Source organism: Erinaceus europaeus, chromosome 12 (genome assembly GCF_950295315.1).
Source record: "Erinaceus europaeus chromosome 12, mEriEur2.1, whole genome shotgun sequence".
In the NCBI taxonomy this organism is placed as follows: Eukaryota; Metazoa; Chordata; class Mammalia; order Eulipotyphla; family Erinaceidae; genus Erinaceus; species Erinaceus europaeus.
In genome coordinates, this window is record NC_080173.1 from 11,351,863 (window position 1) to 11,369,058 (window position 17,196).

The 17,196-nt window shown below is 43.6% G+C and overlaps 1 protein-coding gene across 1 annotated transcript in view; it reads left to right on the top strand.

Annotated features, from left to right (window-relative positions):
* The first annotated feature begins 3,078 nt into the window (after positions 1 to 3,078).
* The window catches only part of RAB37 (RAB37, member RAS oncogene family), a 72,010-nt gene continuing 57,892 nt past the window's right edge, over positions 3,079 to 17,196 (top strand). The window contains exon 1 of the mRNA XM_007524601.3: positions 3,079 to 3,543. Coding sequence (XP_007524663.2) covers positions 3,472 to 3,543 — 72 coding nt within the window. The 5' untranslated portion in view covers positions 3,079 to 3,471. The remainder of the gene's footprint in view (positions 3,544 to 17,196) is intronic.

Consider the following 17,196-nt stretch of genomic DNA (forward strand, 5'->3'; position numbering starts at 1 on the left):
CATCAGCTGAGCACAAACCTTGCATGAATGAGCCTCTGGGTTGATCCTTAGCACTACATAAAATGATAAAGCTGTGTTCTCTCTCTCTCTCTTTCTCTCCCTCTCTCTGTCTCTCTCTCTCTCTCACACACACACACATACACACACACACATACACTAATAAAGATTTAAAAATTAATGTAAAGGAATGTAAAAATTACATCATATTAACACTGGTCAAAAGAAAACTGGAGTAGCTATATTAATTTCAGACAAATTTTTCAAAACAATCACCAGTAATAAAAGGAGGCCCTTCAAAATAATGGAGTCAGCTCTTTAAGAGATGTGCATATATCTAAAGAGTGTCAAAATACACAAGGCTAAGACTGAGAGAAGAAAAAATGGATCTGTAATTATACTTGGGGATTTCTTGACCTTCTGTTAGTAACTGATGGAGCTAGCATGTAGGAAATCAATAAGAGTATCATTGACTTGAAGTGCACTATCAATCAACTTGATCTGATTGGTATTTATAGAATATTCTGTCTTACACACACACACTGTGTGTGTGTGTGTGTTTCTCAATCTTAACTGGAACATTCAACAGGATAGATCACAAAGCATACTTTAACAAATTTAAAAAATAAATATTCTACAAAGGGGGAGTCAAACCGTAGCACAGCTGGTTAAGCACACGTGGCACGAAGCACAAGGAATGGCATAAGGATCCGGTTCGAGCCCCCGGCTCCCTGCCTGCAGGGGAGTCGCAGCAGTGAAGCCAGGTCTACAGGTGTCTGTCTTTCTCTCCCCCTCTCTGTCTTCCCCTCCTCCCTCCATTTCTCTCTGTCCTATCTAACAATGACGACATCAATAATAACTACAACAATAAAAAACAAGGGCAACAAAAGGGAATAAATAAATAAATATATTTTTTAAAAATCTACAAAGCATGCAATTCTAGTAATATTAACTATTTGCACAGAAACTATCCAAGAATAAATAAATAAAATTCATTTATCCTATCACATGGGTATGTTCTTTAAGTAATATCTGTTCTCCTTTATTTTTGTTGTTTACTCAGCAATATGCTTGGTTAGTACCAACTCCTTAGTTCAAGTTCAAAATTAGAAACTTTAAAACAGTGTAATAGAAGCATAGCAAAGTTATTTTAAAAATCTACAGAAAACAATGAAATATTTAAAACATAAATAATTAAAGTCCTTAATATATAAATAAATTTTACAAATCAATAAAGATAAAAGATGAGCACATTTATCCTTGGCCCTTAATCCACACAGTAGCTAGAGTAATATCTTTACAATTAAAATTTGACTATGTCACTCACCTACTTAACGTCTTTCAAATCCAGTTCATAAACAATCCCAAAGAATACAACTGATTGGGCTAAGTTCACCCAATGTCAGGGTGAACCCCAAGAGTAAAACACACCCTTTTTACCCTAGGCCTTCCTCTTTCCCTTCATACTGATACCAACTCCAAAGGTCAGTGGTGATAAAATATGTACCTGTTGAAAGAGGCACCTGAATGTACCCCAGGATTTTCCATATGAGCAGAATTAATCCCTGAGGCTGGCCTCTCAGCCCCATTTCCAAGATAGGCAGCTGCAAGTTCTTCTGTCCCAAGTGGTGATGTAACTGAAAATCAAAGCCCCCAAGAACAGAGAGTTAACCTAGGAATTTATGCAACAGACTTTCACGCCTGAGGCTCAGAAGCTCCAGCTTCAGTCTCAGGCACCACCATAACCCATGACTGAGCAGTGCTCTGATCAAAATAATTAGACAACAAAGTAAGTTCCTAGCAGCAGGACTACCCTGTTTGAGGGATGTTGCCCAAGTTTTGAGTCATTTGTTCACAGAGCTAACACTCTTTTCATTCTTAACAGATGTCAGGCTCATTACAAGGAAGAATCCATTGTATCTTCAGAACCAGATGTCATAAGGCAGATACTATTGCAATCTCCATTTGGTGGGCATTGACGGGGGGAGGGGAGTAACTAATTTGCCCAGTGTTGCAAATTAAGAATCTTCAGTCAAGTTTTGAACTATGGGACCTATGCATTTAACCAAAACACTACTTTGCCTCTGCTGAACCAATTATTCTCAACTTCTCAAGGTCATATATCCCCTCTGAATAGTTTCATTAAAACTCTGAACCCTGTCATGGAGCCCTGCTTCCCCAGAGATCTGCCACACAAGGGAAAGATGAGAAAGGCTGGGAGTATGGACTGACCTGTCAATGCCCATGTTCAGTGGGGAAGCAATTACAGAAGCCAGACCTTCCACCTTCTGCTCCCCATAATGACCCTGGGTCTATACTCCCAGAAGGATAAAGAATAGGAAAGCTAACAGGGGAGGGGGTGGGATATGGAGTTCTGGTGTTGGGAATAGTGTAGAGTTGTACCTCTCTTATGCTATTTTTTGTCAGTGTTTCCTTTTTATAAATATTTTTTTAATTTTAAAAAAGAAAAAAAAACTCTGAACCCTTTCCCTTTCCATTGGAGAATCAATTACAGAAGCCAGAACTTTACAGAAGCCAGAACTTCCACTTTCTGTGCCCCCATAAAGAGTTTTCTGATCCATATTCCCAGTGGAATAATGAATAGGGAACTTTCAGGTCAGGGTTGAGGGTAGATAATATAATGGTTATGCAAAGAGACTGTCATGTCTGAGACGCTAAAGTCCCAGGTTCAATCCCCCCACACCACTATAAGCTAGAGCTGAGCAGTGTTCTGGAAAAGAAAGAAAAGAATAGGCAAGTTTCCAATGGAGGGATAGGACACAAAACGCTGCTGGTGGAAACTGTATGGAATTATACCCTTGTTATCTTACATTCTTATTAATAATTATTAAAATCACCAATTTAAAAAAAAAACTGAACCCTCTTCTAGTAGAAAAAAAAAGTGGTTAAGCAAAAGTTTGCAAAATAATTCAGGGATGTCAGGAACCTCTGTGGCCCATCGTCTATCCACCTCATACATGCTGGAGGGAACTGCCCAGAGACCAAGAGAAACAGCACCAGGGCCACAGGACTGGATGTCTGCAAAAGCCAGAAGAGAGCAAGAGAGCTGGAGCTGCGTGTAGTGACGGAGACTCGGTCGCTGAGACTCGGGAATAGGAAGTTTCCGGAACCGCAATGCACTAAGGATGCAGCCGGTCGCTGAGGCGACAGAGTTCAGTTACTCGGTGAGAGATGCGCGAACCCTCGGGGAAATCTTGCATTCGCCCCAAGATCCTGCAGTCACAAGACCAGGCTCTCAGGACTCCGGCCCCAGCGCACTGGGACGGATTCGCTGTCCCTGGTGCTGAACCGCGCTGCCGCCTGTGCTGCGGAGCTGACCGGTGCTGAACCCGGATGCGGCCCGATCCGCAGAGCTCCGACCCCGGCCTGCCGCACCCAGCGGCCCCGGCCCCCACTCCAGCCAGTGCTAACTCAGAGCGCTGAGATCCCTGTACTCCGCGGGCTCCAGCCGGGATGGACCTGCAGAGACTCGACTCCTACCAGAAGGGAACTGGCCCTGACTTAACCGAGCACGTCCTGCACAAGGTAAGACTCACCTCTAGTCCCTAGCCCCCACTCCAGCGCTGGCGAGGGGACCACCCTCACCCCAGGAGTTCTTTCTGTTCTCTTGAGTTGGTTGTGGGGACTTATAGAGAAACTAGCACCGTCGTTGTGAGCCTGGAAACCCTTTCTGTTCGATGGTGTCTGCTGCTCAAAACAGAGATGCGTGGACGGTGGGGGAGCCCCACACCCTCCGCCAGAGGCTCGTGGCTGTTAAAAGGTTCAGCTCATTCACTTAAGTTACCTGACTACCCTTCTCACGCGCTCACTCCTTCCTCGCTCTCCTGTCCCTGTGCCTAAACACCTTCGCCCACCCACCATATCCCTTGTGGGAAGCTGTGCTGTTCCTCAACCCTCCGCCTCCAGTTCTGTTAGGTAGTTTTAGTTAAAAACCTAAATTATTTTTTTTTGGGGGGGGGGGAATCCACTCCTACCATGTCTTATTTATTTATTCCCTTTTTGTTGCCCTTGTTTTATTGTCGTTGTTATTGATGTCGTCGTTGTTGGATAGGACAGAGAGAAATGGAGAGAGGAGGAGGAGACAGAGGGGGAGAGAAAGACAAACACCTGCAGACCTGCTTCACCGCCTGTGAAGCGACTCCCCCTGCAGGTGGGGAGCCAGGGGCTCAAACCAGGATGCTCACGCCGGTTCTTGCGCTTCGCGCCACGTATGCTTAACTCGTTGCTACTGCCCGACTCCCAATTTATTTATTTATTTAACAATGATTTACAAGATTTTGAGATAAGAGGGGTACAGTTCCATACAATTCAATTCCTACCCAGAGTTCCATATCCCCTCCCCTCCATTAGAAGTTTCCCTATTCTTTATTCCCTCTGGGAGTATGGATCAAAGATCTTTATGTGGAGCAGAAGGTGGAAGAAGACCTGAATTCTTAAGTAACTTGACTGAAATGCAACACAGAAATGATTCCTAGCAGAAATAAGCTGTTGTTTTCAAACCAGACTCTTTTTCATGGCACCGAGAGCTGCCCTCCAGCATTTACCCGCTCAGAGTCTCCTGAAATTGTTCTGCTTATTTCAAAGCTCTAACTCACTGCTTCCCTGTTTCTTATGTAACTCAAATCACAGTAATGTAGGTCTTCTCTTGAAGTGGTTGTTGGGGGAAAGTAGCAGACTCTTCAGATAACCCAAGTTAACCCACAAATCATGGCTCTGAATCAGAACCTTATAGTTGTTGTAAGAAGTCATGATTTCCCCTTATCTCTTTATCTGTCTACCTCACTAAGTCCACCTATTTCCTACTTTGCCAATACTGGTAAATTTGTTAGTTCCCTAAACAGCTGTATAAAGCCCTATACTTGAAGATTATTTAAACCAAATTACCACTGTGAAAATTCCGTGAAGGCAAATGCTGAAATATCCTTAGCCATGCTCTTCCCTTGTTACATAGTTTATATCTGAAAAAAAAAAAAAAAACTCAAGTTCAAAGAAATAAAGTGACTTGTCTTAAAAAACAAGGTGAGAAATGGCATAGCTAGACAGAGCCAGAAACTGTGATTCTACATCTAATATTTGTTTCTCTGTACAAGTATGGTCCAGATACCAATAACATTAACACTATATGAAAGTTATTAAGAAATGTGAAATCTAAGATCCATCCAGAACTATTGAAGCTGAATCTGTAGTTAACAAGATCCCTAAGCAAGAAGCATGTACTTTAAAGTTTCAAATGCACAGTCCTGTGTCACACAGACTATTTCTGACACGGGTTGGGGGGAGGAACATTGAGTACTGAAGGAAGCTGATCTTATGGGCTTAAATACTCCACATAACTTCTCCCTCCAGTTTTCTGAATTACTGGGGTCTAGAGGAAAAAAATATATAGTTGCTCTAGTCAGAATTTTTTTAATTCCAGTTTGAAATAAACTATATTAAGACTTTCATTTTTTGAGGTTGTGACTCTGGCCTCAATAGAAAGTACACACAAGGGGGCTGGGTGGTAGCGCAGCGGGTTAAGCACACATGGCGCAAAGCCCAAGAACCAGTACAAGGACTGGTGTAAGTACCCCAGTTCGAGCCCCCAGCTCCCCACCTGCAGGGGGGTTGCTTCGCAAGTGGTGAAACAGGTCTGCAGGTGCCTATCTTTCTCTCCTCCTCTCTGTCTTACCCTTCTCTCTTGATTTCTTTTTTTTTTTAATCAGAGTACTGCTCACCTCTGGCTTATGGTGGTGCTGGGGATTGAACCTAGGACTTGACGGAGCCTCAGGCATGAGAGTCTGTTTGCATAACCATTATGCTATCTACCCCTAACCTCTTGATTTCTCTCTGTCCTATGCAACAACAGCTGTAATAACAATAACCACCACAATAAGGGCAACAAAATGGGAAAAATAGCCTCCAGGAGCAGTGGAAGTGCTGGCACTACGAAGTGCTGGCACCGAACCCCAGTGATAACCCCGGAGGCAAAAAAAAAAAAAAGGAAAGAAAGAAATAACATACCAGGGGGGCAGGTGGTGCTGCACCTGGTTAAGCACTCACATTGCAGCACACAAGGACCCAGGTTCAAGCCCCTGGTCCCTACCTGCAGGGGAAATGCTTCACGAGTGGTGAAGCAGGACTGTAGGTGTCTCTCCATCTCTCTCCCTCCATCGCCCCACCTCTCTCAATTTCTCTTTATCTTTATCCAATAATAAATAAGTAGGTAAAAATCATTTTAAAAAGGAAAGTAAAGGGGCCAGGCGGCAACACAAAGAGTTAAGCACACATAGTGCAAAGCACAAGAACTGGCACAAGGATCCAAGTTTAAGCCCCCAGCTCCCTACCTAAAGCAGGGAAGCTTCACAGTAATGAAGCAGGTCTGGGGCGGGGGAGACAGCATAATGGTTATGCAAACAGACTCTCATGCCTGAGGCTCCTAAGTCCCAGGTTCAATCCCCCGCACCACCATAAGCCAGAGCTGAGCAGTGCTCTGGTGTTTCTCTTTGTGTGTGTCTCTCTCTGCATCTCTCTCAAATATAAAATTAATAAAATTAAAAAAAAAACATCATGTTATCTGAAGCAGGTCTGCAGGTGTCTGTCTTTCTCTTTCCCTCTCTGTGTTCCCTTCTCTCTCAATTTCTCTCTGTCCTATCAAATAAAAAGATAATAAAATAAAGAAAGGAAGGAAGGAAAGAAGGGAGGAAGAGAGGGAGGGAGGAAGGAAAGGAAAACAAAGCTTGAGTCTACTATTCTTTTGACTTATAGAAACACATTTTCCTCTGATAGTAGCCTCTGTGTGAGGTCAGGGAGATGATATAGTGGTCATGTAAAAAGTTTTTATGTATCTCTGAGGCTTTAAAGTTCCAGGTTCAATCTCCAGCACCACCATAAGTCAGAGTTGTACAGTACTCTAGTAAAAGAAAGAAAGAAAAAAGTGTGTGTGTGTGTGGGGGGGGGGTGTTCATTCTCTGGCATATAGGTAGAAAGCACAAGTGAACTGTGGCTGTTAATAAGGCACACATCTTGGTTCCAGAGCAGCAGCCGTCACTTCTGTTTACACTTAAAATGATGAAACTCTGTAAGCAGAGCAGTAGCTCCATACATAGAAACACTTACACACACACACTTCACAGGCGTAACCCATGGGATTTACAAACCTGCTACAGAGTCATGACTTTTGTATCAACACCCTAACTGTGGTTTCCCAAGTTGATTATCTCCTTCCTCTGACGAGCAATGTAAGGGATGGGATGCAGTGATATATTTATTAAAATTCACGTATGGGGGCCCAGGGTACCATTTAACAAAAAAGACATATTCCTTCCATACGTGAGACCCCATATTTGATCCTCATTAATTCAGGAGAGCACCAAGAACGGAAAATGTGTAGCAGTGCTTCTTTCCCTTCCCTTCCTCTCTCTCCCACTCACAAAAATTAAAAGTTGGGCCAGAGGGTGGCTCAGTTGTCAAAGTATATGTGAGAGACCCTGGGCGTAATCCTCAGTACTGCATTAAAAAAAATTTCACTTGTATGAAAAATGCTTGTCAGGGGGCTGGGTGGTAGCACACCTGGTTGAGTAGCGTATTACAGTGTGCAGGGGGAAAGCTTCATGAATGGTGAAGTAGTGCTGCAGGTCTCTCTCTCTCTCTCTCTTTCTCTCTCTCCTTTCCCTTTTCTGCTCTATTTCTCTCTATCTCTATCCAACAAGTGATAAATAACTAAAAATAATTTTTTTAAAAAACTTGCCAGATATTATCAGCCTTGGTGGCCCTTACATTTTAGCTAGTCATGGAGCTGGACATTGACCCAAATGAGCCTGAATAGCTCTTAGAATATCCCTGAAGTATGGACTGGAAGCTGGGAACCGCATGGAAACACTTCTTCTTCTAGCGTTTGCCCTTCTTCCGTAGCCAGTCAACAGCGTCAGGTTGAGCCTGATGTCAAGTTTCGAGACCTCCTTTGAATCTGGAGAGGTGGCAGTCGTTGACTATGTGGGTCATAGTCTGTCTGGAGCCGCAGGGGCAGTTCGGGTCCTCTCTGGCTCCCCAGCGATGGAACATAGCGGCGCACCGGCGGTGGCCTGTTCGATAGCGATGGAGGAGGGCCCAATCATAACGTGCTAGGTCAAAGCCGGGTTGACGCTCTCAGGGATCTGTGATGAGGTGTTTGTTCTTTACCTCAACTGACTGCCAACTCTGTTTCCAAGAGTCTGGAACAGAGAAGTTCAGTGTAGGCATAGGGGACCAGATTGGGTGACAAGACGCCAAGCGTTGGACAGGGTGGGCGAAGATATCCGCGTATATTGGCAGGTCCGGTAGAGCATAGACATGGGAAATGAACTTAGATGATGCCGCATCCCGACGAATATCTGGCGGGGCGATGTTGCTGAGAACTGGCAGCCATGGAACCGGGGTGGAACGGATGGTTCCAGAAATGATCCTCATGGAGGAATATAATTTGGAATCGACCAAGTGGACATGGGGGCTACAGAACCATACTGGGGCACAGTATTCTGCAGTGGAATAGCATAATGCCAGAGATGATGATCGTAGTGTGGAAGCGCTCGCGCCCCATGAGGAGCTGGCCAGTCTTGCAGTGATGTGATTCCTCGCGCCCACCTTTGCTGCAGTTTTTATGAGATGTTTGTGAAATGACAGAGTGCGATTGAGAGTAACGCCAAGATAGACTGGCTGGGCTTCATGCCAGATTCTCGTATTGCCGAGCTGCACATTAAGCTCATGCGAGGCTGAGGCATGGTGTAGATGGAAAACAGATGATACCGTTTTTGCAGTGCTAGGGATTAGTCGCCATTTTTTACAGTAATCAGATATCCGAGACATGTCTTTCGTGTTTCCTCGAGGATGTCGAACTTGGATGCCTGAGTTGCACAGCAGATGTCATCGGCATAGATGAACTTCCTTGAAGAAGTTTCTGGGAGGTCATTGATGTAAATATTAAATATTAAATGGAAACACTGAGTTAATCCACCACATGCTAAGAGCTTTTGAATAGAGTTGCTGTTGTTCAAACAAAATCTGAATATTTGATGCCATTTAATAATTTAAAACATGTAAATAGCCTTGCTGCTCTTTCTCTGACTTAACTCCCAGCCATCTCTTGCTACCAAAACAATCTTGAAAGCCATCAAGGGCAGTGATGAGCATCAAGGGTTCAGGATCAGTCCACAGATGGGGATCTTGCTGTGCTAGTACCTGATTGTGGAAAATGAAGCACAGAGAGTGAGCAGCTGTTGTCCCAGATGTTAGTGAATCAGCACAAAGCACCTTTACTTCAAGAGTTTACTTCCTAACTTACCATTAGCAGAGCCTAATGAATGGACATAGGCCAATCTTATTCCAAGCAAGACAGTTACTAAGCCAAAGTCAGTCTCCTCCATAGTGTCTCAGAAGGACCAGAAGGTAGAAAGATGTGGGCTAGTCATTCATTCACCCAAGATTTTTGCCTGGTTGAAGGAAATGGAACTATCAGAGAAATAAGAGCAAAAGGTCTCTGCCCTCCAAGGGATTTTCATTCCCTCTGATTCTGTTCTAACACTTATTCTAGGTGAGAAGAAATGCAGCTGGTCATCCACTGCCTTCCCTCCTATTTTCACACTTCGTGTCATTCTTCTAATGCTCATCTGTGATTTCCACAGTCATCAGTAGTTCACATGGCTGATGGAATCATTCAACAAATGTGGATGGAGAACTTCCAAAATGCAGGAAACTATGCTGAGTGTTATACACTCACACATACACACGATTCTACTTTTTTTTTTTTTTTAGATAGGACAGATATTGAGAGAGGAGGGGAAGATGGGGAGAGAAAGACAGACACCTATAGATCTGCTTCACTGCTTGTGAAGCGACCCCCTGCAGATGGGGAGCTGGGGGCTTGAACCAGGATCCTTATACTGGTCCTTGTGCTTTATGCCATGTGCGCTTAACCCACTGTGCTACTGCCCGGCCCCCCACATGATTCCACCTTTTTTTTTTTGCCTCCAGGGTTATTGCTGGGGCTCGGTGCCTGCACCACGAATCCACTGCTCCTGGAGGCTATTTTTTCCCTTTTGTTGCCCTTGTTGTTTTATCATTATTGTGATTAGTATTATTGTTGTTATTATTGTTGTTGGATAGGACAGAGAGAAATAGAAAGAGAAGGGGAATACAGAGAGGGGGAGAGAAAGATAGACACCTGCTTCACCGCTTGTGAAGCGACTCCCCTGCAGGTGGGGAGCCAGGGGCTCGAACCAGGATCCTTATGCCAGTCCTTGCGCTTTGGTGATTCCACCTTTTATGAGCTTATGGTCTATAAGACAAGCATACACGTTTCTACAATATTGTGCAGAGCCTCAGAAGTGCCCCAAGAAAAGGATGAGATAACCCAGGAAGAAATAGTTGCTTCCAACTTCAATTTCAGGGCAACCCTCCTCTGGTGTGTGGCCTCTGTTTAAGATTATCACACAGTCAGTGCCCTGAATGCCTCACTTGCCAGCCAGTCTCCTTTCCCCACAGGATACCACTCAGCTATAAAAGTCTGAACTCAGCAGCACTTTCCTTCCCTGCCAAAATCTTTTCCCAGGAAAAGACAAATCCATCAGGGAAAGGTCATACCTGATATTCTGCCTCCACCGTCTTTATCCTTCGGGGCATTTCCTTTTCAGTGAAACATGTTGACACAACACAGATTTGTGGTTGGAGTCCCACGGATTCCACAGGGAAAAAAAAACTCTACCCTGTGGGGGAAGAGATTTTGTTTTCAAAATGAATCTCAGTAAATTTTTTTGTATTTAAATTTTAACTTAAAAATGAATATATTTACATAAAACCAAAGTGAGAAGATGGCCCCAGTTCTTGCCAGATCTCCATCCTCAGCTCAGGAACAAATAAGAAAGCCAAGAAAACTTAGCTGCTAAAATGATTTGGAAAAAATAAGTAAAATCCTTTAAACATTATTTGTTTACTACATCAGATTATTTTTCTTTATCTACACCAAGATGAACATAAAACCTTTTTTTGCTGTTGAAACTATAAAACATTTTATATTTAATTTAAGAACATCTAAAGAATATATTCCATATTTTTTGTTGGAAGCCTTATACTTATTTTAATTCTGCCACTCCCCAAATTGATGTGAGAACTTAATCCAATCTCTATTAAAATTCCAGTTAAATTCTTGGCAGAAATATCCAAGTTGATTCTAAAATACAGACAAAAATTTGAGGGGTCCTAGAGTAGCCAAAAACAATGAAAAAGTACAGTTAACATTTGGTAGAACATAAAACATTTTTATTTTACAATCTATTTCAGTGCACTAGTTATCAGTTATATTAGTTATCATAGTTATATTCATTATTAGTTAACCTCTGTTGACTTATTTTTATTTGGTTTCATAGACAGTTATTTCTGTTAGTTTCTTATACATCCATATTCATTAAACATTGATGTAGATAATATAAATGTAAATACATATTAAAATAAAAGAAAAAAGGAAAAAAAAGAAAACAGCTGCTCCTTGTGCAATGTTTCCATGTGTTTGTTTCCCTCCAGCTTGAGCTGAAGGCTGTCACATAGGAGTATATTGCATCATCCACAATCTCTGGAAGGTGGGGGTTGGGGGGGCTGGGGTTCCTCATGCTAAACTGAGGGTCAGGCCCAGATCCCTGAACAGGCAGCTGGCTTGGGGGGCGGTGCTGGCTGATGATAACTCAGTCCAGTACCCAAACTCTGCAGACTTTCCTCTCCAGTGCTCTTTCTTTCTTCCAATTTGGAGTCCCCGGGCTTGTGTGAAAGAGAGTATCTGGAGGGAGTCAAGCGGTAGTGCAGCCAGTTAAGCACACGTGGCGCAAAGCAAGGAACAGCATAAGGATTTGGGTTGGAGCCCCCGGCTCCCCACCTGCAGGGGAGTCACTTCACAAGCAGTGAAGCAGGTCTGCAGGTGTCTGTCTTTCTCTCCCTCTCTCTGTCTTCCCCTCCTCTCTCCATTGCTCTCTGTCCTATCCAACAACTAACGACATTAACAACAACAATAATAACCACAACAGGGGCAACAAGGGGGGGGGGGGATGGCCTCCAGGAGCAGTGGATTCATAGTGTAGGCACTGAGCTCCAGCAATAACCCTGGAGGCAAAAAAAAAAAAAAAAAGAGAATATCTGAATCTCCCTAGTGGACTAATGTTTCCTCCAGTAAGCTGTTCTGGGAAGGGCTTTGACTTCCTTTCATTTCAGAGAAGGAAACCTGGCTTTGCTGGAATAAACAACCAGAGGTAAGCAACAGACTGGGGAATTGTTGCAAAGGAAATCTGAAGTGGCTCTAAACTTATCCCAGAAGGGCCCTTGTTTCCACCCTCTCCTCGTCAGGCCAAGAAGCAGTCCCTGGAGCTTGAAGAGTGTGAATGAAGCTCCCAGCACCTTTGCTCCCTTGCAGAAAGCTCAGGCGATGCATTTCTCCCCACTCAGAGCAGCCTTTCTCCCATCTGCTCTCTCACTTGGCCTTTCGGGCCAAGTGAGAGAGCCCCAAGCCAGCAACAAACTCAAGACTGGAACCTTAACCACAGTCATGGAAGGCTCCCAGACCTCACCCTCTTCCAGAAAGTCAAAACATTATAAGTGGCTCTGTGAAAATAAGTATGATTATTAAAACAGCCAGAGGTCAAGATTCCCCCTAGCAAGATATCCCTACTCCCCTAAACTTGATGTCAAAGTTTATTACAGTTCCACTAATTAGCAGACAGCTCTTACCCATCAACACTAAATGCACAGTTGGAGGGGTCCTGGATAATGCTGTGTAAAAGCTCATATTCCCTCTTGCTTTCTCAGCCTCTGCCCCTGACTGTCGACAAGAACAGCAGCAACAACAGCAACACACACACTCCCACACTCCACTTAAGTATAAGAAATCCAGGCAGGGCTGGTGATAATGTGTCCTAGCTATGTGCCTCTCCTTAGCTTTTGTTGTTAGGAACCTTTTAAAGGTAAATCCCACCTGTCTTCTCTTCTCCTTCCTCTGCCATTTGGAGTTTTCATCCCCCGCTCTGCAGTAAACCAGCTTAATGAAAAGAGAGCAGCCTTTCTATCGGAGTAACATGCTATCGAGCCAACTGGCAGTGCTCTGCTGCTTCCAGCCTCTCCCAGCTTCACAGAGAAACCATTTAGCCTTCAGAAGGAAAAGAATTGGTTCTGACTCAGCCCTAATGGGGCAGAACTGCCCTCCTTGGTAGGGTCCATCTTAAACCTCTTATCTTTTTAAAAAATATTTTTTATTTTGTTTTCTTAATGAGACAAAGAGAGAGACCAGAGCACTCCTTAGCTCTGGCGTATGGTGATGTGGAAAATTGAACTTGGCATGTTGGAGCCTCAGGCAAGAATGTCCTTTTGCATAACCATTATACTGTCTCTCCCCTGTCCCCAAACCTTCTGTCTTCACCTTCTTTTCTTTCTATGTCAGATCCGCTCCCTTCTCTGGGTTCCCTTTTCAGGTTCCATTAGGTTATGAAGTAAGAAAAATAAAATCTTCTCTGCTCTTAATCTAGAGGGAACCAATGAGACTAATAATTAATTGTTCATAATATAAATAAACACATGATTCTTTCTGGAGCATTCTACAGTTTACCAAAATAATCTGTGCTATGACACTTTATACTGATGACATGCCTTTCCCATGAATGTTATTATTAACTCCATATAATAAATAGAGAGGACAACAACAAATAGGGAAGTGGGAACCAGATGCAAAAAATAAACTGCCACTTGCTAATGGTTATAGTAGGCAGGTGTTACAGTAATTCAAACGATGACAGCGCTTTTGCACCAAGGGCTGGCTTAAACACTCTACATTATCCTATCCCTAACCTCACCTTGTAGGGAAGAGCTGAAAAATAAATGTAAAATAGTGATTAAAAGATAGGTAAGCCTGGACTCTAGTAATACAAGGGTTAAGTAAGTAATTACAGAAGAGACCTGAGTTCCCAGATAGAAGAATGACTCTTGGAATTAAGGCTGTTGCCAGCTGCAGAGCCTTGGGGAGGTTAGGTGAGAAATTACTACAAAGTCAGACCACAGCTGCAGAGCCCTGAGGAGAGGTGAGAGATAACTACAAAGGCAGACCTTGAGGAAGCAAGGAACCCTGAGGCAGGCAAAGAGATAACCAGCCTGGAGTCAGGAAAAGAGATAGCCACAGGGCTATAAAAAGAAAAAGGACCCTCACTTCCCCCATACATATGTAACAGATAACCATAATTGTTAACACTGTCATGTGCCTTGTCACATGAGCCATGTATTTATTCTGAATTGTATATAAACCCTAGTAAAACTTAGATAAAGGGTCGCGCACCTAGAACAGCTGTAAGGTCTCGGCCCTAGCCCCCAGCTCCAGGCTAGAACAGTAAAGGCTCTTTGTTTTTACATCACTCTGGTCTCTCTTGTGTTTTCCTTGGATTCCCGAACCTAACAACCTTACAAATGAGGAAAGGGAAGGAGAGGAGCCAGCCTATATCCAACATACCTGCATCTCATTTCCAGGTGCCTATATTATGATCTTAGGGAACTGGTTTCAGGGGAAAGAAACTCAAGAGAGAGAGATAGAAAAGAATGTGGCCATTTCCTTATATCCCACCACTGCCCCACTGCCATGTGCCCCTAGAAATCAGACATCCCAGAGCCAGACAGTGACAAATCTGGTTAAGCGCATGCATTGCAATGTGCTAAGATGTAGCTTCAAGCCTCCGGTCCCCACTGGCAAGGGCAAAGCTTCATGAGTGGTGAAACAAGGCTGAAGCTGTCTCTCTGTCTCTCTTCCTCTCCACTTCCCTCTCCCCTCTCAATTTCTAGTTCTATCCAATAATAAATAACTAAGTAAATAAATTTTAAAAAGAAACCAGACATTTCTGCTTCAAAATTCTCAGAATTGATTCAACAACTGTCTGCTGTGTCCCGGATGTTCCTGAGCAACAAGACCCATCCCTCCCCACCCTAAGGAGTCCACAAACAGCAGGTGTTGGGGCAGGGGGTGTGCAGTGGATTGGCACAGACTGATGACTCAGCCATAGCTGACTTCCTCCCAGTTATCACATACCCCTGAATACTCATGAAGGCATCTTTAAAGGACCTGGGCCTCTCATCTCACATTAATGGAAGTGGTCTTTGGGCATCAGGTCAAATGTGTTTCACTCTCAAACTGCCAGGTTCTGGGTCCCAACTCAATGACTATTGTGGCTGCAAATCCCACAGTTGCAGGTTGAAGAGGGACACATGTCAAGGTCAGAAAGACACAAGGCCTCCAAGACAAGGACCCAATCATTTCCTTCTCCAAGGAAGGGAAAGATCTCAGTGCATTTCTGAGAGACACTGGAACAAAGAGACAAACTTGGCAAAGTCAGATGCAGAGAGCAAAACTAGCACTCACTCCCTGTGGACCTCCAACAACCTGACTGAAAAACATCCAATCAAATCCACAACACCAGGGCCTTGAACCACTGGAATGGCAGACTGGCCCACGAATAAAGGCTTGGGAAAGACAGGTAAGGGCCAGGTGAGCTCTCCGGCCATCTCTCCAGAACCTTCACCAACCCCATGCTTGAACACAGCACACTATAGCAACACACACACACACACACACACACACACACACACACACACACACACACACACTATGAAAGAATCCCTACCTACCACCTCCCTGTCCACTGTCCATCTTGTTCTCCCTTCTCTGCTCCATCTTGTCTACCACCTGCCATGCTTGTTGAGTTTTTAGAGTAGGCATTATTTATTTGCATTGTTGACAATGAACAATTATTAGTCTCATAGTTTCCTTCTAGATTACAGAGCAGAGAAGATTTTATCCTTCTCAGTCCATAACCACTGAGTTACATCCTTGATCCTGAAAGGCTACTTAAAATAAATAAATAAATAAATAAACCCAGCCCAGTTCTCCTTTTTGCTAAAGGTGGTAGAGTACATGCTTTGGATTAGATTTTAAAATAAGACCTTTTGCCTTGGCTCTGCCATAGCCAACTGCACTTCCTTCATCATTCCATTCAAACAGCCTTCTACAGTTCACAAACTGAACTCAAAACTTGAGCATAGATGTTAGTTATTATCTACTGTCAAAGGTGAACTCTATGATCAAGGTCCTTTTGATTGCTAATAATAAACCCAACACTAGTCTTTCTTTCCTTTTCTTTCTTTCATTCTTTCTCTTTCTTTCTTTTTTTTTTTTTTAATCAGGGTTTGCTGGGGCTCTGTCCCTATATTACTTTACTCGATCTGGGCAGGATTTTGTTTGTTTGTTTTTCCTTTTTCCTTTTCCTACAGAAGGTAAGAGACAGGAAGTGATAGAAAAGGAAAGATAGAGAGAGGAGAGACACCTGTAACACTGCTCCACTGCTCATGAAGCTTCCTTCTCCCAGAGGGAAGCAGAGCTCTGTGCCCAGGTCCTTAGGCATAGTAACGTGTGCACTCTACTGGGTGAGCCCTTTAACTCCAGTTATCGTCAGAGACCAGAGAACCTCTGGACACTGTAACAGGCAAGTCCAATGAGGCTGTTCAGTTGGGCCCATGGAAACCAAGCATGACATCTGTCTCACTCTCTCTCAACAGCCGTTCTTCTGGCTCACAAGCTTGATCACTTCTTGGCTTCTCCTGGTGGCTTAACATGATAGGCAGCAGACTCGGGGTCACCTCACAGTTCCCTGCTTTAACTGAAACCCTACGTCTAATGCTCTTGGGCAGATACAGAACCACCCTAAAGGCGAAATTAATTCCCAACGGAGATCTGTTGACCAAAAGTGAGAAGGTTCCATAGAAACTTAAGGACTGGGGATTGGCGGCAAGGAGTCATTATCAGCAGCAGATACCCAGTGGTAACCCTGGGCTGGGTTGCAATATTATTTTAAATTATTTTTTAATGATGTTATTTATTAATGAGGAGAGATGAGAGAGAGAAAGAGAATCAGACATCACTCTGGTACATGTGCTGCCAGGGATCGAACTCAGGACTTCATGCTGGACAGTCCAATGCTTTATCCATTACACCACATCTTATACCACGGGTTGCAATATTTCTACATCTTCAGTGAGAAGTGACTGAAAAAGGATCACAGTGAACTTGTCATTCTGCCACCTAAAGGTGATGTTGTTTAAGACTGAGTAATGAGAGGAAGGTTGTTAGTAACCAGACTGAGGAAATGACCCTAGAGAGCA